Source organism: Strix uralensis, chromosome 7, assembly GCF_047716275.1.
Source record: "Strix uralensis isolate ZFMK-TIS-50842 chromosome 7, bStrUra1, whole genome shotgun sequence".
Lineage (NCBI taxonomy): Eukaryota > Metazoa > Chordata > Aves > Strigiformes > Strigidae > Strix > Strix uralensis.
The window spans coordinates 5,434,050-5,460,495 of NC_133978.1; the positions used below are offsets into that span (position 1 = coordinate 5,434,050).

The window sequence follows — 26,446 nt, forward strand, 5'->3', positions numbered from 1 at the left end:
TAGTGAGAACCCACACCTACGCAGGGCAATTACCACACCCCTCTCCTTACACCTTGATTATAAAATCATCCCCAGCCTGCAAGTGGAGGGAGGGACCCGAGCCAGGCAGGTATTCCCGGGAAGTTAAAACCAGCCCAGAACCTGCTGCTTGACGCGATCCTCGCCACTCCTGACTGTGAAGGGTGGGCACAGCTGAGAACTGTCCTCCTGCCCTGGGACACAGTCCTTTTCCATGCTCTTCTCCAAACAGCGCATCATCCCTTACAGAAAGGGCCAGTGCGGGGGTATTAAAGACCAGTAAGTTTAGGACAAGTGAATTAATGGTGTAAGTAGGAGGCAAGGTGTTTGCTTAAAGCATTTAAAAGACATTTATCCAAAATAAAGAAGGAATGAAGACAAAAGGAAAGCCACATTAAATGCCAGTCAGAATATCAAGCGGCTTCAGCAGGAACTCCCCGCAGCCTGCGCAAGGCCCAGCAATTGCAACACAGGGCTGTTGCCTCACCTCAGGCATTGCGTGTGTCCGAGGAAGAGCACGGCGGTGGCAATCCCTGGCAAGCCTCTCGAACCTGCAACAGCCCTCAGCAGAACAAAGGCTTGATGGGACACGCACGCTGCAAGGCAATTACAATTCCTGCTGTTCAGCCCCAGATTCCCAGTGACATTTTGGGACGTGCCTTCTCCTGGCTCTGCAGCGAAGGGGAAGCTAACACGATCCTTCAGCAACTAGCACACAACAAGGAAATGAAACACACAGACTTATGGTTTACAGAAGTTTTTATTGTTCATTAAGGAAGCTTTTGTGCAAAATCAAGACAATGTTCTTTAGAAAGCAACTGCATGTGTCCCCCCCCAGCATAACTCAAGTGGGTCAGGTGCCACGGTCCACAGGAAGGGAGAAAACTTCCCAGTGCTAGCACAGGATTTCCCCCGGTCCACCTCGCCTGACAGCTCGCTAGCATGAATCCTTCTCTACTAAAAACCCAAGAAAATTAAAACCTTGCCAACCTGTAAGAGCAAGTGTCAATCCATCCCCACCTCCTCCCCACCCCCCACCCCCCCCCAAAAAAATTCATGTTAAGAGAACACCATTCAGTTTAATAAAAAAGAAAAAATCAAATACCAGACTACATGCCTGTAACACAACCTGTACCTCCAGGGCAGCAATGCTGAAGGGAGCCCACTTCCTTCCTACCTACCCCAACGGGGATACACTGCTGGAGCCACTGCACAAGCCTGTCAAGACAAAGCTGCAGGTATTTTACATCTTCAGGAGAAATTATTTTTCTTATTTTAAGCCATGAGTGCTTCAGTGTTCTGTACAAATGCAAATGGGAAAGACAAACCGGTATTGCTATCTGTCAAGACTGCCCAGACATTTAGTATGTACACGTAAATAGCTAAAAAGCTGCAGTCGAGTGGTTTTCCATTAAACTGCATGAAAATTACTTTGCTTGCTGCTAAAGCGTTGTAACTGGAGCTCCCGCCTCGCCCGAGACATCACAGGAACAGTAGCAGTTGCCAGCACCTTTCTGAACAGGACTGGAATTTTCAAAGCTCCACCTCTGCTCAGCTCCTCCTTCCCAAAGATCTCCTCAGAGCTACTCTGGTGCCTCCATTTTGGGGGTTAACTTGATCAGAACTACACACTAAATGCTGGTAGGGGATGCAAGGTCCATCTCAAGCAACATAAGCAGGATTCTCACTCTCGAGGCCCCTACACCCCAAGGGTCTGACTTGTTTCCAGGGCAGCAGCCTGCCCTGAAAGGCTTTTTTGTTGAGAAGCTCAGGCCGTTTCAGTGGGATGCTGCAGACATGTGAAAGGCAGGTTGTCAGGTATGCCAGCAGAGCTGCCAAATACCCACTGCAGAGCTCTCACCATCTGCCACCTCTGCATGCTACTCAGACCCATTTCCCAACAGAAATGGGAACTCTGGAAAAAAAAAAATATTTCAAACTAATTCAAATGGTTTGAGCATCAGTGAGAATGGGTGGCAGCAACAGAAACTCCCCACAAGTCTCATAGCGCCTCTGACGTTTTAGATGACTGAAATATGCCACGAGAGAAAAAAGATCAAGGAACAAACAGCAGTTTACAATAAAAATCATTTCTCCATGCGTTCTGCCCTCTATGCTGAACTCACTTTGACATATGCACAGCCCCTGCTGACTTTTTCCCCTCTATCTTCTACCAACCCAGCTCACTCCACCTCCTTGGCACCCGCCTGGCTGCATGTAGGAAGCTGCAAGACTAAGCAGAATTGAGCAACTAGGGTAAGAAGAAAAAAGGGAGCCATTCCTTAAGGACATCAGCATGCTTCAGAAGACTGAAATCCCACTGTACAGGGCTTGACAGTAGAACACCCATGCTTAGACCAAGTAGTCTGAGGAAATAAAAAGGACATGATCAAAGGCTGAGGGTTTCCTTAGCTATGATAACACCATGAGCCGTAAGCGTGGTCACCCAAATGCAAAAACATGGTCACTTGAATGCAAATGCATCTTTTTAGGTACCAGTTACTTTGAAAGGTAGCTGGGCACACAAAGTCCCCTCCTCTGCATCTGCAGAGTTTGAAAATTCCAGCCAAAGGGATTCCCAGATTCAACATTATCCCTTAGAGTTCCCCTACAGTTACACAAAAAATTAATATTCCAGCCAGATGTTAAAAATGCAAAGCATGTAATCCTCCCAATGCTGACTACAGAAAGACATTTGAAAGTTTAGTAGTTATCTTGTTCTTTTTTTAAATTAAAAGATAATAGTTGTCTCATTTCACCTTCTCTGCCATTCTTCCCAGCACCTAAAAACCACTTCAGCCTATCAATTAAAAAAAATCTACAACACACTGACTATTTTTAGGAGCATAATGAGTTAAACTGTACAATCAGAAATATCTTTGTTAAGTCAACAATGAAGATCTGATCCTTCAACAGCAGCACTGCTACAGAAGAGTTACAATAAAGGAACTTGAAGGTCAAATTGTTAATGAGGCAGAGAGGAGGGACATTTGAGATACAGCTCTCCGCCAACCTTGGCCCACATTTTTAAGAGCCATGGCAAACTTTCAGAACTGGAAATTCTTCTTCTAGTTCCACACATGACGTTTGCAGTGATCAACAGCCTAAAGGGAAAGAAATAGTATATGTTAGTGGAAAAAAGCCTGTTTGCAAGCAAGTGTGTATCTACACATACAATTCAATGCCTTATTTTGAGCCAAGATCTTGGGAGCAAATTTGTTTTTCTTAAAATAAGTGATTCCAGAAAGGACTAGAATAAATAACATCCTCGTCCCCACCCAGAAGCTTCAGGAAAGAATGCTGATGACCCTTAGCCATTAAGGCCTGGCAAAGAAAGCATCAGCCCACATCAATGCTGGCAGCCAATTTTTAGAGCCTGAGGAGAGGTCGTGACATGGAATGTTGGCTGCAGGAACACAGACTAAATATAAAGCTCACGTTGTACCTTACTACAGATTCAGCAATGCTGGCAGGCAGGTGGGAGATAGGAACGGAAGGGAGCAGAAACAGTCTGCTTTAAGCAAGCTAAGGGCTATGGAAGACCCTCTAACCAAACTCAAGCACCTCTAGCTAGTATCCTTTTGCTTCCTGAACCTGGAATTCATCCACCTGAAAGTGCGGTATAGAAGCCAGGGAAGTAGCTTATAACGAGCTATCAAAGGTCAAGAGGGAACTTGAGGCAGAATCCTGCTTTACATACGTTGCACTGAGCAGCAGTCTCCATGTTCTTACACCAGTAGCCTGGACCCCAGACACAAGCATCATCCCCCAGGAGAGGCTGTTTAGCTGATCCACAGACTCCAAGTTTCTGTGAAAAGAAGAGCAGCAGAGTCAGCATCTTTCTATTTGCACCAAGAGGTCTCAGGTCCAGCCTTACATCCGAGCTTCCACCTGAGTGAACGTGGAAGCGACACTGAGGTAACTTCAGGAGCTGACAGCTACGGTCACACTTGCAGCTGAACAAGTAGACACAAAGCAGTAACATGACACAAGGAAGAATTAAGTTACTGCAACTGCTTCTTCATATTAAGTTTTGAGAAACAGAGCTTTCTCCAGAAATGTCATTTAACTTCCTCTCACGGCATTCAGGGTGCACTACACCTTGCTACTGAACCTCACCAGTGGATAACCACTGGCAGCTCTTTTCTTCTCTCCCTCCTTGCACAAGGCTGGCAGTCAGACAGCTGGCCATTCAGTCAGCCCGAGGCCTTGCACAACCACATTTGCTCCGAGCATTCAGCGTGCTGATTTTTATTCCAGCAGAGTTTCCGCACGCTAGGCACTGAAAGGCGTACAGAAGAGTAGGCAGGACTGCATCAGAGCCCGTGCTCGATAGAACTAAACGCAATACTCACGGTGCAAACAAAAGTGGGATCCATCATCTCTGCCAAGAGTTGCACAACCACAGGTTCATACTGTTCCACAAACTGAACACACTGTAACAAAACACAGGTTAAGAGATTCTCTTACTGAAGCTTTAGAAAGAAGAGGAAGATCTGGTCTGCAGCAGGCAGGCCTGTACACTACACTCCAAATACACTCCAAACTGATAAACCAGAGGCTTGAGGTCTGCAGACAGAAAAGGACTCAGCATCACACTAATCACAACTACCTCATTTTTTGCTAGTTCATACCTGCCTGCAGCTGTCAGGTTATGACGAGAAAAGGGTCAAAAGGAAAAAGAACCAAGCAGGACACACTTTGATTTGCAACGCTTAACCTCTAATCATGGAGATCACTGCTGTCTCAAGAGGAAAGCACACTGAACAAGCTGGAGACAAACGTCCTGAACAGGATGGCAGCAATGCAGGAATGTCTCTGGAGCAGTTTTAGCCCAAGTAGTCGCTATTCGCTTCAGTCCAGGCAGCAGCACGAGCAGTTCCCATCGGTAGCAGCCAGCCCTCTAGTGGGGAGGCCATCTCCAAAGCACACACAGATACTGGCCTTCTCAGCAGGGACTAACGGCACCGATTAATAAGCAAACCACAGCTATTAAACAGCCCCACAGCAGTTAGCAGGAATAGTGTTTCATAGCTGCTTTAAGTCTGTATATTGTACGCCTAAGTAAACTTACAAGCAGTTGCCACTTGCTGACACTCAGCAGCCACCTAATAAGATTTCCAGGTAAATCTTGATAGCAGTGGCCTAACAGGTGTTGCTTTTTGCTGTCTCACTGGAATTATGCCAGCCTATTTCCAATTACTTTGTTAATCCCCTGAACAGGATCAGTGTTGAGAAAAAAAAAACACCTTCAAAACCCTTCAGCTGTTCCCACCCACTGTTCTCAGAGGATTTCCAGGCAAACCTTTACTGACTGCAAATTAGTACAACCACCCAGTCAGTCATTCCAGGCCCTTAAAAAGTCACCATCTATTCAAAGGACTGCCAGCCCTCAAGGATGCGGAGAGCGAAAACCTAATGCCCCTGCACCCCAAACTCCTTCCAGCCTCGCACAGAGGAAGACTGACTGTTCTTATAAAAACCACCAAGAGATGCTGCTCTCTAGTTTTTTCAAATACTCTGCAAGACATCTTGACCTTCTGTTCACCTCCACCTGCCTTGTTCCGAGCGGAAGGCAGGCTGCCACACAGCAAGGCCTGCGTCGTCATTTGGCTGCCTCAGATCAAGCCTGCTCCCTCATTTTTGCTCTGATGCACATGAGAAGCTGCTATGCTTCAGTGCTAACTAGCAAAGGGAGAAACCTAGGAAGGATCAGGTTGCTGAACACAAGCCAGACCCAGCTGCACCTGCGGACAGTTTGTCTCCAGCCAAAGACCAAGGCAGTCACCCAAACACAGAGACCTCTATTATGAGTACCTGGACGTTTATAGCAGAAGTAGAGACACTTGCAAGATGGATCTAAAATTAGCATGTGGACAGAGTATCAGGTGAAACACTCAGAAAATAAGGTAAGCTTAATTGTCACTGTAGGACCTACATAAACCCAATGAATTAGCAAGGACAGTTCCCAACCATCAACAAGACCATCGCTTTTTATTCTGCCTCCTACACAAGCACTTTACCTGATCACTGACAGACTCTGGCAGGAAGTGACAGACTTTTTCCAGTAAAGCTTCAATTTCAGCTGTCGTGGCATTCTTCTCCAGTTCTTTGTCTGCATAAGCTACCACCATCTTGCAGATATCACAAAAGCCACCTGCAGGTTTCACTAAAACTGAGAAGGAAAAAAAAAAAAAATAATCAGTGCTTAGGTAGTTCCCCCAAATAGAAGAAAGGAGGCAGCATCAGCAAAGTACTAAAGGACATGTCCTCAAAAGAGATAATCATAGGTGAACTAGCTCATTTTGCAACACCACCGATTCCTCGTTACCAACCTGGCTGCTGTGGAGGCTTGTCGGTCGCACAGCATTTCAGCATAACACACACAGCTTCAGGATTCGTTGCCTCCAAGAGCATGTCAATCAGAGCCTGGCCGTACACATCTATGAAGTCCTTACACTGGTCTTTGACACTTGCTGGGAACAGGTAGCAGACCACCTCCATTTCATGCACAATCTCCTCCTGAAACACAGTGAAGTGAGGCAAATGAGGAACAGAAAACTGACTCAATTCAAAGGTACATGTTTTCTTACTCCCACCCACCCAGGATGGGAATCTCACTCTCACCATAACAGGCAATAAAATTAACTTTCCTTCCCCCTCCCATACAGCCCCATTTTAGCCAAAGCCTAGGAAGAGGTACCGTTTCCACCACTTACACACCTCTGTCTTGTTGCTCTCCAAGAGGCCAGTCACTTCTTTCACCATGGTTTCACATATTTCACACAAGGAAAAAGTTTTCTCTTGAACTGAGGTTTTCTGAGTACACAAAAGAAACATACAAAATAGTAAATCAGCACTTAACCACAATTGGCAGGGACAATTCCTAAAAGATCAGTCTAACAGCATTCACATTCAGGTGCAGCACATTAATTCATTTACCAAGCTGGACAGTTTGAGCTGAATTCAGAAGATCACACAGAACCCAAAACCAACCTTAAAGGTCTCAGTAAAAAGCCTTTCTGAATGAATAGTCGTTTTGTGTGACTAATTAAGACTACAATCCCCAGGTTGTATAAGGAGGAAAGTTGAATTTAGTAGACACGGAAAAATAAGCAGCCCCACAGTGACTGAAGTCAGGGAAAATACAAAGTGGTTTTTGAAACACATTGAGGACAAAGTTTACTAGAATTGAGAGCACTCTCCTATTTGCAAAATAAACCTAGAAATTGAGGGACTTGAGGGGAAATTGTTTGGAGCCTGTTAATCAGAAGTTAACTGTCCTCAAAAGAGACTTTCCAAAAAAACCCTCAGCCCATGAGAAGCTAAAGGTGCTTCTTCAAACTCGGAGCTTCAGCTTCTGACTGAGCACTCATCTACACATGCAGAGTGCAGTCCCATTTTTAAAAGGGATCAAAACACAACTCCAAATGCAGAGCAAAGCTCCAATTCATCAATTTGTCCTCTAACATTTGAGGTGTCATTTAAATGGCTGCTATACTCCACTGCTGGAACAAGAGTTCCCATTCAATCCTGAAGTATTACCCTTTAGCTTCAGTTTAGCATAGGCTCTGTTATTCTTACAAATCAGTCAGCTCTCCTACTTCACAGATAAGCATCAGAAACAAGAGGAGGCCAGGAATTTATACGCAGGCAGACTTGGATTATTCTACACATTAAAGCTCGTATTTTTCTGTTTCACCTAACTCATTACACTAAAGCAAAACAGAAGACAAAGCTGTTGAGTACAAAGAGTCCATCTTACCTCCACAGTTTCCATTTTCACTTCATGAACCACTTGAGCTGGCACCAGAGTCTGAAGAGGAACAGATTTCACAGAAGGACAGAACCCAACCATGGCACAGATGTCCTTTGGTTGCTGGAAAGAGAGGTATAAGCAATTTTTAAAAGTCTAGAAGACTCTGTTCTTTCCATGGAGCCTGTGAGCGGGCACAGAGAACAAAGTTTTAAAAGGCTCCAACACAACTAGAAGTTTCATTGACTACTTCTACTTCGAGTATTGCCAAAGCATTTGATACGGTTATAGGCAGGACAACTACCAGATGAAATTTAGCAGTTCCTTTACAAGAAGAGGAGGTTAGGCCACATCCATTTTAAAACCCCATTTACCATGAGCTGATGCAAGCCCTTCAAAGGAGTTGACTTAAGAGCTACCAACACCAAAACAGGCCACCAGCATCACATTAGACCTGCATCCGCAAAGCTCCTTCCCTGAAAGCTTGAAGTAATCACAGAAGAGGCTTATTATCCTGACTACAGAGTTCACCCAAAAGCTGAAAGAAACACCTAGAAGAACTCCTTTTCTCATCCACAAACTACCTTCTTTAAAGCAGCCAGTAACATCACATTTTGCAAACAGAAACAGATTCTCTCATTACTGAACACAGCCTATAAGAAACAAAAGTTAACCATGTTAAAACCTAAGCTTAACCCTTTTTACCAGTATCTGCAGTAACTGTATTTCAAGTGTTCTTTTCACAGTAAGAGGGAAAACAGCAAACAGAAAACAAAGGCTTTAAAAAGGCTAAGTCTTCCTCAAAGGTTTTAGAAACAAACATTACTAAATGCAAAAATAAATGCCAGACATGAGGCAATCTGCTCTAAGGAGGCCACATTATATCCACACAAAGTGAGAAAGGCCATACAGAGTAATACACAAAACTTGAATTTTCCCACCTGAAGTCTACTTAAGCTAAAAAAAGTTACTTTTGGTCGTATGGGTAATTAGAAGATCACACCCCACCCTGTCACCAGGGCATCAAGCTTCTTACAGCAGAGGCTTATGCAATGGTTAATACATCATGCCACAACCTCATGCACGGGCAAAAGCAGTATCTCAAAGATACAGTGCTGCTTCAGACTACTCCAGGCAGTACCTTTAAGTCAAGCCCTTTGGTTCATGCATTGTAAGAAGCATTTCCAGATATTAATGTTACAGCAACACCCACATGCACACAACATGTTCTCTCACAGAGAGATGACAGACACAAGGTCTCCCAGGACTGGTTAAATTAAAAGACCAAATAACTCTAGGAAGCAGGAGCCTAAAAGCCTCCCGCATCTTCTTTTCAGTTCATATACTCCAAACATCGATAGCGTTGTCCTAGATTTAAAGGTTAACCAAGAAAAGACCCGGGGACAGCTTCACTCAAGCCCTTTTGAGCCCAGACTTTAAACCAGATGCTGTGAGGAGCCACCAGCATGCTTTTTCTACATCTAATTCTTCTTGTATGGAAGTGAGCATATTTTCTGCTCCACTGGTCAAAGCATAATCAAGCTGAAATCTTAGTAGCACAAACTGGTATCTGGAGCTGAAAGTAGGATTGATCCACTGGAAGAAGTCTATAGTCTTTCTCTGGTTTAATCACATAAATATCCCTTGTATCTGTCAACACCGAGTACAATCACACATGTACACAGCTAATAGAGCAAGAAGTGAACTACAAGCCCTTCAAGAGCAAGAAGTGACTACAAGCAGGCTATCACCACAGGCAAGTTGCTCACCTACCTGATCCTTCTGTTGACAGGGGAGATTGGAGACAGAGGAAGAAAGGAGAAATTAAAGATAACAGTTAAGAGGAAAAAAAAAAAAAATCAAGCACTTGGAACTGCATATACTCTTTCCATAAAGGTGATGGAATATGACATGGTCCCCACCCCAAAGAGCTTTAGCATTGCTACAGCAATTCACATTTAATTGCCCAGTGCTAACCAGCGTTATTCATTTGAAGTTATTAAAGCATCCTGGGCAAGACTACCTCCAAAGAGGATGAACAACACTCAGCCGGATGCAAGGTGTGGTCATACTCCAATTTCCGGTATTAACAACACACCGCATTGCAATGCTTAAAATGAGAAACTAACTGTTGTTGGCACAAAGGTTTGCTTCCCCCCGAATGCTTAAGCAGCAGTATGAGCTTCTAAGTAGCCTTTAGCAACTGGAAACAAAAAGAGGCCACTGTGTTGTCAAATTCAGGTTCAAGTCAGCCACATGCTCTATTCATAAAATCACCTATAATTTGTTATTTGTGGCATCTAGGCACTGCATTCACTAACGAAAGGCTTACCCATTTTTTTTTTTAAAGGCTTTGAGATCTCTGGATAAAGAGGTGCTATGGAGGTGGTTAGAGGTAAAATATATTGTATATTGCTGCAGACCAGAGCTGGTGCAGTACCGCTCACTTTCTGTGGCTCCTATCAAGAGCCCAGAGAGCAGGAGTCTTAAGATGGCAATTCCAGAAGAAGGACATTTAGTCTTGCTTCAAACAGACATTATCTTTAACACTTGAACCAATTTTGCAACACGGTGAGAAAGACCACCTCTAATATGCTTAACATAGTATTTGGTGAGGAGGGGGGAAGTAGTGTAAGTACAGGACTGAGATAAAAGCGTATAAAGGAACATATGTAATGCATCTCCTGTGTTTCAAAGGATTAGAGTGCCTTTTGCACCGCTGAAGTGGTTGGGAAAGAAAAGGAAGGTGCTAAAGAAAGCATTCTGAGACTGAAGTTACTACCCAATTAAACCCCAAGTTCAAAGCGTTAACACCAAGACTTACAGAGCACGGGCTCTCCCCAGACTTTTACTGCAGTAAGTGTTTCCTGTTTCCAAATAAGTTAGCTACACAAAGCAGAAAAATTAACTGAGAGCAAATATTATATTCTACTGATCTTACCATGTGCATCATCATTTGGATAGCCAAGTCAGAATATTCGGAGATATAGTTCTTGCACTGCAGGAAGTGGGAAAAGAAAGTCTTGTAAATATCAAACCACTTAAGCTGTAGAGTTAATCTAGAATTTTCTAATACATCTCAAGGTATTAATTTACCTGCTCTGCTTAATAACTATTCTGTTGTCTTTCAGAGCTTGTCCCAAATATAAGATAGGCATTTCAGATTACACAATCACTGCACACACAGCTGCTTATCTGATGAGCGCTTTTCTCTTCCTCTCAGGGCAAAAGCACTCTCCCCCTCATTGATATGACCACATTACCCTGCCAGATCATTTTTATGAAAAAGGCCTTTAAGGCCTAGCAGCAATCTTGAGTCTCCTTCCTCTTCTCCAGACCCATACACCCCACCCCACCCAACTTTCTTGACCAGAAAGTTTTATGATTTCACCATTGTTATTGTTACACTGTGTAACATACCCCACATGTGACACACTCGCCTTTGTTTTATTAAATAGAGATTACATTGAGAGGGTTAATGCACTTAAACTATTTCATGTTTGCATACAGGAACAGATTTTTTTAAACAAAAAAAAAATAGCTTACCATATCAGACATTCCAGGTCCCAAACGGTCACACTCCTCCTTGGCATGAGCAACCAAAGACTTTACAAAAGATGAGTTTGTCCTCACAGCTTCCTGAACATCAGTAACCAGCTGAATGCAATCCTGGCACACCTCCCCACTTCCCTGGACAAAGAGTGGAAGGAAACTTAAGTTGACATATCTTCACATAACATGTTTTAGAAGCTTCCATTGCTACCAAGTTTTAAAAACTATTTTAACATATACAAACCTTAATAAACACTCTATAGAATACTCAAAATCCTGAGCTAATACAAATAGAAAAGCTACTGCCAGTATGTGCACCAGCCACTAGATGGAGATTAGGTACCTACTTGGCTCTGAAACCTGAGATAACTTTAAGATACCCCATCTCCAAAACCTACTGGTTTTGTTACAGACCACAGTGGGAAAATCTCTAAATTTGGGGTAGATCTTACCTGCCCCACCCACAGCAGCTTGTTCTCCACCCACCCAACTGTTCTAACTCCCATGTCTAGGCTTGCTATCAAGATTCAGTCTCTACTCGCAAGTTCATTGTCTCATCTACTCCCCTCTGTCAACTATTTATTCTTTTCTGATCCAGTCTGTCACCTCTGGATTCAGAGAGGAATGCTTCCCCTGAAGGGCACAGCTAGCAGATTACTCAGAATGTGAGAGAATTATTCTTCTTTTGAACCCTACTGCCAAACTCGCTCTCAGAAGAAACTGTTTCCAGTAAGACCTGCTTGACTACTGCAGTCCTGGCTAGGAACAGCCCAGCACAAGACTTGTCTTTATAGACTGCAGTTGTTAATCCAAGATCATACATATGGTGCACAGGGGCTGCAGCTATCACCTTACTTAGCTTTAAATTCACAGGTGATGGAAAAAGGTAGTTGTCTGTATGCCACAGCACAAAATTCAATAGGAGACAGTCATGCAGGTGAAGCACACCAGCTTAATCTGTGTCCAGCACAACAACCCCTTACCAAGAATCATCAATAAATTCCTACGCTAAGGAGCACTGAAGCTCTGGAGCAAAACACAGCAGACATGCTGGAATAGCACTGCACCCTTACCTTAGACTTCTGCTTGGGTTTGTCCTGAGGGTAAAGGAGAAGAGGCACATTAGCCATGAATGGGGATGCCAGCTCAGAGAAGTCCAGCTCTGGTATTTTATTGGACTGGAGTTGTTTCTGAAGTTTCATTGCTGCAAGGTGCTTCTGAAGGGACTGGCACAATGAGAGGGCACTACATACAACTTCAGGTTTATCCTAGGGGAGATAAGACACATACATAAAGCTCTACACTGACGGCACTTTCATATGAAGTTCTGAGTAGAATGTCATTCAGCTGAAGCATAAGAAGGGAAAATGATTCACAGCAAGGAAGCAGTCTTCAAATTTACGCCACTAATTGCAACACCAGCAATCCATACAGGATTCAAGGATCATGTGCACAATTTTATGTAGAACTCCAGGCATCAATGGGAGCACAATTTTTAATTCCAACAGTTTCAAATTGTTATCTACTTACTAGCTCTTCTTTGATCATATCCATGACAACTGGTAGGTAGGAATCCACAATTTCTTTGCACTCAGAGACCAGCTCTTGGTCAGGAAGAAACTCACACGTCTTTTCCAAGTAAGAGCGGATCTCATCCTATAAAAGATGAGGTGGGCTATAGACTATCAAAATACATCTCTCCCTCAAATGCTCTCTCCATTCCCAAACCACACGATACAAACACCAAAAAAAGCCCCTTGGACTCAAGTAGGTCCAGGCAGTTGGCAAGCAAAACTAGAATGAGGTTTTATATTACAGGTCTATTTTCCCCAGTCCTGGACTTTGATGAGACCCTGCCAAAGTGAAAACATGAAATACTGCCTGCAAGGCCTGCACACCCCAGTCTCACCAGCACAGAACAATTACATTTAAGAAGAGGAAGTGAAATTATGGACTGGTGGAACAGCAATTTGTTTATACACAGTACTCCCAGGTTCACAAAATAAAAAGGGACGAAGTGCCCACAACCAAAATAAAGTCCACTTGGTGTAATCATCTACTTCTAGAGACTGCAGTATCCCACCTTTTAAGATCAACGGCCCACTGGCACAAGAACAATCTTCTGAAGCATCTACAGTCAATCAGGGATGTTTTAGAGTGGTAGAGGCTCTAGAATTTGCTAATCTCTAAACCAGAAGAGACTGTTTAAAAGCCTTTTCCCATGCACTCTGGCCCCTTTCAACATTTGCTGCTTAAATTGGGAAAACATCAGCAGACTACTCTTCCACCCCCTCACCTTGCAATCTTGTTAAGATAATGAAATCAAATGGTGCCTTGGGGCAAGGAGACAGGAGCTCTGCTTACCTCTGTGCCATTATCCTTCAAAACCCTGCCAGCCACTGTCACAAGTTCCTTACACAAGTCGCAGGGAATACTGTTCTGGAGAAAGAAGTAGAGAGTTACTCTGAGACAGAATTAAGCACCTGTCAATGCAGTGTGTGAATAACAACATGAAGAACAAGCATCACATTTGGAATTGAAGTTAAGGAAGAAATATAGGCTGAAGCTGGGGCGGGAAGAGGTATTTTTAAATAAAGAGTGAGACTATTCCAAGCATTTCCAGCTCCAGTTTCTTCAGTAAATCAACATGGCATGAAGAAGCAGGCATGCTACCACTTGCTTACTTCACCTAGTCCCACCTCCCTTGAAGTATAAAGTATATTGCCCTGAGAAGCCTTCTCCTGAACCTTTTACCTTACTCTTCAAAGATTTCACACTTACTAAATATCTAAGAATTTTTCAGGCAGCTTCACTCATTTTAGTTGTGCTCTGCCATTCTGACATTCCTCCCTTCCCCTGCTTTTCCACAAACTGAAACATCTCGGCGCAGATATAGCAAAGGTGGACTGAATGCATCTGTAAGTAAAAATGCCTTTTTCCCCTAGAAAATTGTGAAACAATACCACAAATTACAGCTACATCTAGTAAAGCAGCACTCACATTTAGTACAAATGCAACTTGAAAAGCCACACTAAATGTTACATTTGGACCATTATTTACTGCCATAGCTTCTAGAATTTAGCTGCACTTTTGTGGAACATTAACTTATGAGAAAGACCTAAAGAAGCATAGAGCTTTTTTTGTAATAAGCCTATGAGGTTGGCATTGCTCAAGTTAAGAAAAGGCTCTAGGAATTAGGAGTTGTTTTAATAAAGAGGAACGAGTCTGAAATCCACTAACTCCATTCCACACATTGCTCGGTGATTGTGCAACAGGTCACAGGAGAAGTCAGCAGACAAGTTGTGCAAGGCAGAGAAGTGGAAAGCAAGCTTTATCTAGCACCCAAATTAAGGCACAGTAACCAAGGCACAGTCAGATGTAGCACTTAACTCCGATCAGAGACTCGGAAAATCTCCATCAGCATATGGAAACCAGCTACCTCAACTACAGGTGGGAAGAAGTCTCAGTAGTCGATACTTACTACAGTAGGCTTGTTCCAGACATTCTGCTGGCAGTGTTTCACCGCTCCGCACTGCGATGCTGTCCGAACACTCTGACACCATACCTCCGGGCCCTTCACACAGTCCTTCTGCCACAAAACGGGGCTTGCCACAGCTGCCAAAGAAAGAATTGTTCTTTCACAGTTGTACATTTGAATGATTTCCACTCCAAAGCAAGCATGTTAATGCGGTACGCTATAACCACAACTTTCTATTAGGCCACTTAGGTTTGCTAATATTTTTAAGTATGTTTCAATCCAGCAATTTCTACCTGAAACATAAGAATGAATTCCAAATACGGATTACCCAGCCAAAGAACTCCAGAAAAATCGACACAGTTGAACTTCCCTACTGAAGTGCCTGAGAACCTCAGCAGTCCATTGCCCCATCATCTACCTTTTAGGAAAAAAAAAAAAAAAAGAGCAGAAACAACCCCCCCCCACTTTGCTTAGCACACAAGAACTACCAGATGAGTTGAAACAGAGAAACTGCTCACTGCAGAAGGCCACACTTCAGACCGCTGATTCCCAAAGTTACAACCCCACCTCTTCTCCTGTCCTACTGTCCTCGCACTCACCAACTCTCAACTAGCAGTCACATCTAGCTTGTAATTGCTGTCTGCATTCTGTCTCCCAGGTCAACCACCCTCTTCTCCTACAGCAACTGCAAGAGCTAGGGAACTAATTGGATTAGAGGGCACAACACACAGATTACATGCAGGACTTGAGGCAGGTACAGACCAAACACTGATCACAAAGTTTCAAGTCAAAGCAAAAGAGGGACAGAAAACAATGTGAGACATGTTCTGTCAAGCAGCTTTTAAACCCATTAAATCTATTTAGACTTTGTTTCCTCTTGGTCAGTTCTTCAACTGTATACAGAAAAATCTGTGAGGGAAAAATAATTTTTAAAAAAGACACTAAGTCCTTGTCTAGACATCATCTCCTACCCCAGGTGGAACTGTCTTGCAACCTATAAAGTTTTGAAGTATAATACAGAATACCACTTCTAGACAGCCTTCCTAGAGAAGTGTAAAAGATCTGCACTAATAGTAAGTAATAGGACAAGTTAATCAACCACATCTTCTAGATGACTTCCCAAGCATTTTTGACTTTTTTTTTTATTGTGCTGTCTGATCCGGACACCCAACTTCTCCCCAGTTTTAGAAAGCCATCCTGTCAGTAGGCTGTTTCTTCAGCCATCGGTCTCCTATGTTGCACTAACCTATGAAGAAACAACTCCTAAAATCCTACAGCAGACAAGCTCCAAAGAAATCTGCCATGGTCTAAGCCCACAAGGCACTGCTGTCAAAGTTTTAGAAAAAAACCCAAATGTCTTAGCTGTATAGGTGTTGTTTCAGAGCCATCATCTCCACATCAATGCTGTTTACACATCACAAAATGCTGTAAAATCACACTGTCAACCAAGAAGCAGGAATTCAGCTATTTGATTCCTACAAAGCTTCTAGTAAGGTTATGACAGATGAACAATCACAGCCACTTTTCCATTTCTCACATCTTACTTCTAAGCAATTAGAGAATCAACTTAACAGCTGAATTTCCAGTGCATCCTCTAGGTACACTGTCACTACACATCAAACAGAGCCAGATAAACACTGCTTTATAGGTGGGATTCTGCAGCCTTCTCAGCTGTTAATTTATAAAGCCTGTTTACACTGGATTTTACAGAGGAATGACCCATTTATTTTAAGAAAAATGTGCTTTGCATACTTAATTTTCTACACAAGAGATTGAACTTTGTCACCCTCTCTCCCAGCAAAAAGCCCAAATTGCATATTATTCTTCAACGAGACAGCACACTAGAACTGCTTGTAAGACCATACAAATAAGACTTCAAAGCTTCTAATGTACAGTGAGCAAAATATTTACAGCCAGCCTATTCTAAATTACAGTGTTATCTATCTGGAAGCACTAAGAATAGCTAAGTTTCAAAGTCAGACTGGTCAACCAAATAGCTGTCAGCTCTGGCAGGATGACAATAACCAAGTACACACGTGGTTGAGGGAAAGTGTTATTCTTCCCTTTCAGATACTGGTATTGAACAGTGGTAGGAAGGCTCTGCAAGGTGGAGTCAAACTCAGGCTAAAGTCAAGCAAGACCTTGAGTTTAAACAGTGGAATTAAGGGCTTCCAACTATTTACAAGTACAGGTTTTAACCTATGCCTCTAGTTCTGTAAATCAAAAGAAAATTACTCCCCCTCCCGTTTGAAACATACGGCAAAACTGCAAAACTAAACTGTAAAACTACAATAGTTATTCCAAGCAGTTTCTCAAACTTTTGATCTAAGAAGCCACTTAAAACCGAAACTGAGGAATTCATTCTGTAACTTGCACTGGTTTGAGCTAGTTCTTAATGAACTTTCAGTTTTTGTTTGACTAATTTTCACTTTAAGATCCTCTCTCTGTATGACTTTTCAGATCCATACCAGCTTCAGCAGAATGTCTAACAGCTGGTTTTGTTCCTTCTTCCTCATAGCCTCTGACCTGCTCATTGTAAGTGCAGGACAAAAGAAATGCTATGCTTCTGATTGATGCTTACTTATCAGCTTTTTTGGCTGTACGTCTTTAACAAATTCCCTGCTGCATGGCTTCTGTATCCAACAGATGCTCACACAGAGTCAGTCACCAGTGCTCTGACACAGCAAGGGGTATCAGCAGGGCAGCAGGGTTTTGTCAGGTTACTGAGATCTCTTGAGGTCAGCAGAGTGCAGGTTGCACATAATTCTGTTCAGAAAGAAAAAAAGTCTTTAAATTTCAATTGATTTTTGACAGTATGTTAAACTACTTGATGCCTCCTGATTGTGCTGCTTCCCTGCATTATGTCCCACCAGTTTGGAAGGAGCAAAGAACAATTTCTTGGAAGAGGCGTACACAACCATATTTTGTTCAGATTCTGCTCAAAGGACTGCCACTGAGAACACAGTCACTTTGAATTTGAGAATAAGGACACTAATGCTATCTGCAATAGATAAAATCTCCGAAGAGCTGGAGACCAGCAGGGACAGTGAAGAATGAGAAGTATCAAACTGTTTATAAGCCAGTGAACACAGAAAACTAGTTTTAGGATGCAAGTAAGCACCCCAAACACCTTCCCACTGGTATTATTTAAAGTCCTCGCTCCCGCACAACGTCAGAGCAAGATGAAATGCCAATTTGCCTACATAACTTTTCCATCATAAAAGCCAACAGATTCAGGAAACCTGAATCAGCTATACCATGAGGATGAACACTTATCTACAGAAAACAGAAAATGGAGAAACAGCAGTGTCCTTTCAGTTACACAGGACACTGGGGAAGTCCTTTCCTTCTGGGAAGACAACTCTACATTTGATGCTTTCCGTACAGATCTTTCTGGTCAAACAAGTAGGCAAATTTGTTTGTTAGGGCCACACATTGCTGGCACATTTTAGAAAGCAGCTACAGAACAAAGATGATGTGCACTAAGCATGGCTTCTTTTCTTCCATCTTCCATAGTGATTTTCAATATAGTTAAGCTTGCATTAGTTTATTCTGTGTTATGCTGAAATATTTTTATTACATAACTCAATGTCTAATATGAAAGGACGCACCTTCATTGCAACAGTATGGACCCTCCCTTTCTGAATACCCTGGGAAAAACAGAAACAAAACTAAAAAACTCCTCACTAATATGGATCTTGCAGATTCAGGAAAGAATAGCCCAAAATCCTTTATTATTCCCACTCTTTCCGCTTAGCTTGTTCTCCTGTTTAATTATGAAACAGTATTTTTCCTCATGTATTAACTTACAACAAAAGCAGATATGGCAGTGAAGTGTGTTAAGACCTTGTGCTGTTTCACAACAGAAGGAACAGTTTTGAGTCTTAACAGTTATCTTGCCTGTTCCCTCAAAATAGCCTCTGCTGCAAGAAGAGTGACACCTTAATGTGGTATTTCACACCCCCAGCACAGCAGCAACCCAAGAGAAAACAAAACACTGTCAGCTACCTCACAGAACTCTTAACACTTGCCGGACAATCCCAATGGTTTCTTCTTCTTAGTTCTCTCTGGCATCCCTTTATTTTATAAATTGCTCTTTATCTAAGGTCATCCATTTTTAAATACATTTCTCCTTTCTCTGTAGATTAGCTCTCAACAGTCATGCATCATGCCCATCCAAACCTGTCCCCCCTTTCCCAAAGTTTCTGCAAGCTGCTATTTTTACAGTGCCTGACAAGTTTATCTGTGCAGGCCAGGGTGTTTCTTTAGTCATCCTCTTCACTGGCTCCTCCCTTCAGTTTCTTCAATTTCAGAAGCAACAGTCTTTGCTCCACCAAGTTTTTCCTAAATTAAGCAGCAAAAGAAAATGGAGGAGGAAGGAGAAGGGGGTGTAGAAATGCAATCCACGTACAAAGGGTACATCTTTCAGATGTGTAAGACTTCAGCTTTCAGGCTTCCAGCCAAGCTGACAGCCCACAGGCACCCTAGGATCTTTGCATAGACTTGCAGCTTCTTGGAAAAAAAAAAAAAGAGGAGAGATTCATACCCACTCTGACCTCTCCGATGCTCGTGTCTGACAGACAAGAGAAGTCTTCTCTCAGAACAAGCGTTGCCTCAGAAACACAGCCTGAAGCCCAACAACATAATCAAAATACTCCAAAAGCTGAAGGGCAACAGCAAAAAAGGAAGGAGAAATCTCTTCTTTGAGGCCCGGGCCAGCAACCTAACACTGCCAGAACACCAGTAACACAGTCCTGACAAGTGACAGCTACTGCACATCGCATGGGGCTCTGCCAGGAATTCACACAACAAACAGTTTAAAGGCTGTGAAGATAAAGGGAAACCCGCAACTCGCTCCCACAGCTACCCTACTTACTTCAGCAACTGTGCATTACTCATGGACTCTGCTTCAAAGCAGCAAATGCTATCACCTCCTTCCTCGACACTAGGCATCTGGAGTGGAAATGCTAACATACAGTCAGAAGTTAGGGAAGTAGAGGCAACAGTCTGCTCAGACAACATCCCCTTTTCTACTTGGAAAGCTTACAGAGCCATGCATGTGAAAGCACAGTTCAGTTCTTCACTCCTCTTCAGGAAACAGGAACCTAAAAGGAAATTTATAATGGCTGGATTACCATTCTGCAAGGACAGCTACTGGAAAATTGGTCAGTAATTACCTTTCCTGAGAAGAACCTTCCCTTCCCTCAAGCATTTGTGTTATTCTTCTTCCAGGGAGAGTCTGCCTGAATTTCTTACCAAGATTCTCAGAAAAATATCTTAAGCAATTCCTTCCAAAGCTGTATTGAATCTACTAATGAGACTCTCGTGATCATGCTTAAAAGTTCACACCTTATATAAGCTTCTATGAACAGGGATTCTATGTGGGCCAGACCAGATCCCCTAAAGAGCCAGAGGATAAACAAGAAAACTATCGCCCAGAACACAAAGAAATTCAGCTTGAAGACTCAAGCCTCCTCCAAGCCAAACTGCTAGGAAAACCTTGGTGTAAGCAGCATTTTTACAGACAAATTAACCTGCAGTTGGCAAGAAAAGTGCTGAGCTGCTGTTCACTTTAATGGGTTGAAGTCAAATGTGGAAGATAACTTGGGGTTATTATTTGTTCCAAGTATATTAACATATTAATCAGGAGGGATGCTCTTTCTCAGGCTGTCCCACTTGGCAATGGTAAAAAAAAAAAGACCATTCTGAATCTCCCAAAACCAGCCCACAGACCAAGTGAATGCATCAGTGTCTGCCATTCTGTGCTCAGTTAGTTACGGTCTTTTCCCCATTTCTTCTGAGAACTGCAAAAACAAAGCATATTTAAGTTAAAGAAGTCAAGAGGGATCAACTTCTCTTCATCGAATCTTACAAAGTGTCAACAAGTCAGGGAGTGACCTCAACCTGGTGTTATCTGAAGGGCTCAACACTCTGCAAGCTCTCTGGTCAGTTAGCAAGTTTAAATAAAATTTCAAAAGTTGTAGTCACATCACGTACTACTAACTCATGCCAAAGGTCTACTATGCCTCTGGATTAATAGGGCAGTAAAATGACCACAGTATTTGAGAGATTACAGGCAATTTGCAGAAGAAATGGATGAAATCTGGCTAGCTGTTATCAGTATTGTAGGTGTTGGCTGAAAATCAGAGTCTTCCTGTCCAGGAAGCTTGAAACATTTGTAACTAGTGCAATTCATAAGAAATGAGTTCTGAGTTAACACCATGACTGAGCTCTTTCTCAAAGTGGGGAACGCATTCTCACTTTGGTACGCTACCTCTGCTGTAAAACATTGTTCTGGCCTCAGCTGCTCCCTTGCTGCCCTCACCAGAAGACAAGCATGGTAGGAGAAGCAGTTTGTGTACATATGATCAATCACAATAAAGATAGGAGAGAACAGAATGAGCCAAGACAGTAAAATTAGCTCTACTGTCCCAGTAAATAGACCCAGTTACTATAAAGGTTGCAAGAAAATAATTTCCACATTGACCAGAGCTTGCTACCAGGTTGCCAAGCAAGCCCTGACTCTTGCTCAAGATTCTTCTATTACAGAGTTTAGAAAACATATTTGGATGTTCAAGGAGTAAGCGGTCCCATACAGTATGTGAAGATACTCCCAAGAAGTTATGAGGAGCATTTTTCCCTGCAGCAGATCCCTGTAGAAATACACCTAAATGTTTTGAACATACTTGTTGTCCATCTCTATTCCCTCTGGTTTGGTTTTGGGTTTTTGCTTTTTGGGTTTTTTTTTTATGTAAGTCTGCAGAAATTCTGTATTTAACATCCTCCTTTCACCAGATGAATATATTCACACCACAAAGAATGGAAAAGTCTGCTAGTTATGCAGAGAGCCATGTCTGTAAGAGAAGACAAAAGTTCCTGGCCATAAGTTACACTGCAGTCCCAGCAAAGCACAGGTGAAGTCCAGAGGCCTCTAAAAACTTCAGACAACAGAAGGGCAGTTCAAGACACCACCAGGAAGAAACAGAAGAATAGTCTCAGGAGCAAAGCTCTTTTTCACGCTGCTGCCAGAGAAGTGATTTAATGCAGAATCAATGCCAGATATGGAAGACAACTCAACAGGAAGCTCCCTTAGGGAAAGGGAAGACATCAGACACCAGCAGCTGAGCAGAGAAAGTATGCCAGAGGGATGAAAAGGGACATTTTAAAGAGCAGCTTCTGGAAGGACAGCAGTCAGTGATGGGAGAGCCCTGAAAAGGGAAACTGTAGCGTACAAGGTGAAAGAATAACCTACCCAGGAGTACAGTGATGACACAGCTGATAGCGGGAAAGGGAGAAAGTGTTAACCCCTAATCTCTTCATACTAATAGCTTGCATCCCAGTGTGAACATAGTTAAAGGATTTTAAACTGTTACATTTCAAAAAAACAAGCCTTGAAATCTCACTGCAAGATTAGTTTACTCCACATCTTCAGGAAAATCTCTCTACATGCAGACTTTTACGGAAATAGAGAACAAAGTTTAAAAACCAGTCAGGTTAAACAGTGTAAATGTAAGACTCCTCACTCCAAGAGAAAGAAAAGTACTGATATCTGAAATTAAACATTGCTCCGTGACCAAATACATGGACAAACATTGCCTCAAAATATATGCACACACTTCAAAGACCACAGAAGTACCTCTTTTAACTTGCAATAGGAACTCAGATATCTTAATAGTAGCAAATTAATTGCATACAAAAGCTGCTATATTAAAAAACAAAAAAACAGAAAATAGACTGCAAGTAAATCCTTAAAGAAAAAACAAACACAAACCCTTTTTTTGTCACGTAGTTCTAAGGCACTGCCCCAAACCTGCTTTGAGGAATCAGATGCACATGAGACTGAAGCAAAACCCCACTGGCAGACAGCACTACCTGGTCCTGCTTCCCCCACAAAGTAAAAATCTTCCTTCATGTTATACCAGAAAAACCCTCCCTGAAAGAGCACAGTCCAACCTCCCAGAGTCCCAACTGACATCAACGTCACCTGATGGAGACGCAGTTCAGTTTTGCTGACAAGCTCACACTCCCTTGTTCCACCCCCTACATCATCTCGGTTTTCAGAGATTCCCAGAACTGCTTCTTTGCGGTATGCTGAATAGCACAAACTGAGACTGTAAAAAGGCCACATAAGACTTCAGAAGCTCTGCAGATGCGATCGCGCGTTTCGCCAAGCATGACCATGACCAGGCAGAACAGCTTGTGCACCTCCTCCAGACACAACCAAGAACAACTCTTTCTATTTATACCTCTTCTGCAAACACAGAGGAGATTGTGCAAGGGCAGGTTTACACAAGCCACATGACTGGTGCGCTACCGAAGCACCGCTTTGTTGTGTGACGGTTGTAAGGTGCCTCTAACCCACAGCACTCCCTGTTATTCCTCTAAGAAAACAGGGAACAGGGACACACATTGTAGATATAAATTAGACAAACTTAACCTATAGTAGTGGGCTGCGCCAGCCTAACTTTTTTGTTAGAAACCACATTCCCAAAAAGACCAAGCCTGCAAACTATAGGACACAGTCTAGAGTTCAATTATCTGTTTTTTTCACATTTGCCAGAAAATTCAAGTCAGACTAACTCAGTCTTTAGTTTTCCTTTCCCCAGATGTTCTGACCAGTGTTTGCTAGAGGAATTGTACATTAGTTTGAAATCTTGGAAGAAAGGAAGATTAAGTCTACTATTTTAGAGGGGTGACATACTAACATCCTCAAACTTTTTACTTTCCACTCCCAGCGTAACTTTTATTTTACCAAGAGGAAAAAAAAAAAAAAAACTCAGCTCAAGACAAACTGACTTCTGTTTTAGCTGCACACCCAGCCTTCCTCCTTTCCTGGTCTCAAAGGCAAGCAATAATCAAACTGCATATCAGTAGTCCAGAGATCCTGAGTCCTGTACACCCTGCTGTAATTTCTTCGTGTCTCCCTTAAAGGGAAGATGCACAGGAGCACTGTAAGTAGGTCAACCAAAAACCCTCATGGCCTACCAGCCATGCTGTAACCCTGCCAAGCAGCTCCATTAGGATACGCCAAGGGTGGCTAGGTTTTAATACAGCTAATTAGTTAGCTTAGTAGACAAAAACGGTGTTTCAGTTTGTCACAGCAAAACCTTCAGAACAATCTGCATGCTACTGTAGGTCAGTCAGTATTCATAACAGAACCTTGGTGAAGAAAAGAGAGGTGTTTATTTGTGTTAAAAACAGTGACTTCCTAAAGAAAAACAGGCCTAACAAGTCTTCTGCTATGCTCAGCTGCATGCACATGCCTTTAACAGGTAGGCCAAGCTAACTCTCATTGCTGAACTGGTTTCTCATTACAATTTCCCTAAATACACTAATGGGAAACCTGGTGGAATCTTCAAGGCAAATCCTTTTTACCTTTAAAGCACAAGAAACTACAATGATTTTAGTGGAAACAGTCCCAACAGAAATTATAACTGACTGCAGTTAATTCAGTGCAGACACAAAAGTCATATTATTAAAGCAGATAAATATGCAGAGTAAAAGCTGACAGTTGCTTGCTTCCAGCCTGAGAGGTCTGAGATTCTCCACTAAACTGACGACACATCAGTATATTAAAACTCCACTTAAGTACAAGACTACTCTACAACCATGCAAGATCTCAGATGCGTATTCTACTGTAGGCTGCCAGCTGGTTATTCCTATGGTTTTTAAAGAGCTAGTCAGGCTTTTTTTTTTGTTGACTTGTCAAATGTTGCAGATTAAACTCGCAAGCAAATAAGCTCTAGGTTTAAAATTGTCTTATTTAAAGGAAAATTCTCTGAAAAATCTCATGCATCACTGTACTAGACCTTCAACCTTGGGGTTTCTACCCATTGCATACCACAACCTGAAGGTGTACTGACCCTCCAGCCAGTCTGTGACCCATTTCTGTAGCTCTGTCTAGCTTCTGCAAAGTACAAAATACAAGCATTGCCTTTTCTAACCTCTAGTCCTAACGCTAAAGGCAGAGTATCAGTTACTCCCACCACCACTTCCATCTCAGCAACGACAGGTAACAAGGCAGCAAGCAGCAACATTAGTGGAATTTTCCATGTGGAGCAGGAGACCCTAATGAAATGAAGCTACTAAAAGCACACAACAGAAAGACTACCTCTTGCCACCTGAAAGAGGATTAGCACCCATCTACCCCTGAAGTACCAAAGATAGAGATGCTGGCAGAAAAACCAATTGCCCTTATTTGGCTCTATGAGGTGATATAGTTGCCCGATTAACGTCAGATATGGATACAAACTGACCCGATGCTACCACAGTGCCATCAAGAAGTCATTTCCTACCAGCAGTGGGAAAGGCTGGTTTCTCTTGGGGACTTCTCACTGCGTTTACCTGATCGCTGTTCTTGGGTGACTTCCCCCACCCCAAACTTAGCTTTTCCACCACAGCCACCCCGAAAGCGCCCTCGAAACTCTCGCTCGCTCCCCCCGCGGGACCGTTAGGCCCCACATCGGGCTGCGCCACCGCCGGGGCCCTGGCAGGAGGCAATCCCCGCCCGCCACCCTCCCTTATCGCTGCCTCCACTCCCTGCGCTTTCGGCAGCCAGGCCCGGCAGCTCCTGCTGGGAGAAGAGAAGAGAAACAGCTTTAGGCCGGCCTCCCCCCTACCCCACCCCCCGCAGCCACCTCATAGCGCCGGCCGCCCTCAGCCAGCTCGGGCAGGCCCTCGGTAGCGAGGGAACGCCGTCCCCAGACCGCCGAGGCTAAGCGTGAGGAGGAAGGGGAGCGGGAGGCGGAGGCCGGGTCGGCGGGACCGCTTACCGGCCGCCAGGAGCCCGAGGAGGCAGAGGAGCCGCCGCGCCATGGTGCCCCGCGCCCGTCTGCAATGCGGCGGCGCCGCCGCCCCCCCGCCCCTATATGAAGGCTGCGCCGGCCAGCACTGCGCATGCGCGCCCGCCGCACCACCGCCCCCCCCCCCCCCCCCCCCGCCGCTTGGCTGCTGCGCATGCGCGGGGAAGGGGGCGCGCGCCCCTCACCACCCCCACCCCCCGCGCGCATGCTCTGGCCGCCGCCGCCTCAGGCGGCTCGAAATGGCGGCGGTCGGAGGCTGGTCTGCGCCGGGGCCTTGGTTTCCCGGGCTCCTCTGGGTAGGGAGTGGAAGCCCCCGCCGCTTGAAACGGCCCTGCCTGGCCGGAGGAAAGACCCCACAGGCCGCAAAAGGCGATTTGCACAGCGCCGGCCCGGGGCCCTCCACAGGCAGTGCCCCCGGGGCGGTGGGAGCGCCACAGGCGGGAGGGCCCCCATAGCCCCCCCCCCCCCAGTTGCTTTCGGCGAGTGGCATCTCTTGGAGGTGCACAGCAGTAAGGTGTGCTACGGCAGAGCTTCCCACTCACGGCCTGCCCATCTTGTTGCCTGGGGTTAGGAGGTGGGCTAGTGCTTGTTTTCCCTTGGTGTGCCTGTCAGACTCCTGCTCCCTGTTGTCACTGAGCAGCTAGGTATCTGTGGTCCAAAGGAACAGCAATTAAAAGTACGATTAAGAAAGCCTGAATTGACTTGATATCTCCCAGCCTCTTACTCCTGCCCCATCCCTTGCACTGATTCAGCCAACTGGAACAAAACCAACCCAGGAAAAAAAAAAAATGCAGTGTTTTCCCACTGGATCAACAAACCAAACCAGCTCAGCTGAGGGCC

The 26,446-nt window shown here is 43.9% G+C and overlaps 1 protein-coding gene across 2 annotated transcripts; it reads right to left on the reverse strand.

The window, feature by feature from the left end:
* Positions 1-759: 759 nt before the first annotated feature.
* Positions 760-25,685, reverse strand: LOC141945748 (prosaposin). 2 transcript variants are annotated; one of them, XM_074874232.1, is made up of 14 exons: positions 25,577-25,685; positions 14,808-14,941; positions 13,691-13,765; positions 12,857-12,982; positions 12,400-12,594; positions 11,321-11,464; positions 10,716-10,772; positions 7,784-7,897; positions 6,742-6,837; positions 6,354-6,540; positions 6,042-6,193; positions 4,374-4,454; positions 3,719-3,826; positions 760-3,122 (listed from the first exon to the last, which is right to left on the reverse strand). In XM_074874232.1, the coding sequence occupies exons 1-14, from the start codon at positions 25,617-25,619 to the stop codon at positions 3,087-3,089; spliced, it is 1,548 nt and encodes a 515-aa protein (XP_074730333.1). In that variant the 5' UTR covers positions 25,620-25,685; the 3' UTR covers positions 760-3,086. The 2 variants fall into 2 exon arrangements, with proteins under 2 accessions (XP_074730333.1, XP_074730332.1); XM_074874231.1 differs by having other exon boundaries at positions 10,707-10,772.
* Between the last annotated feature and the right edge of the window lie 761 nt (positions 25,686-26,446).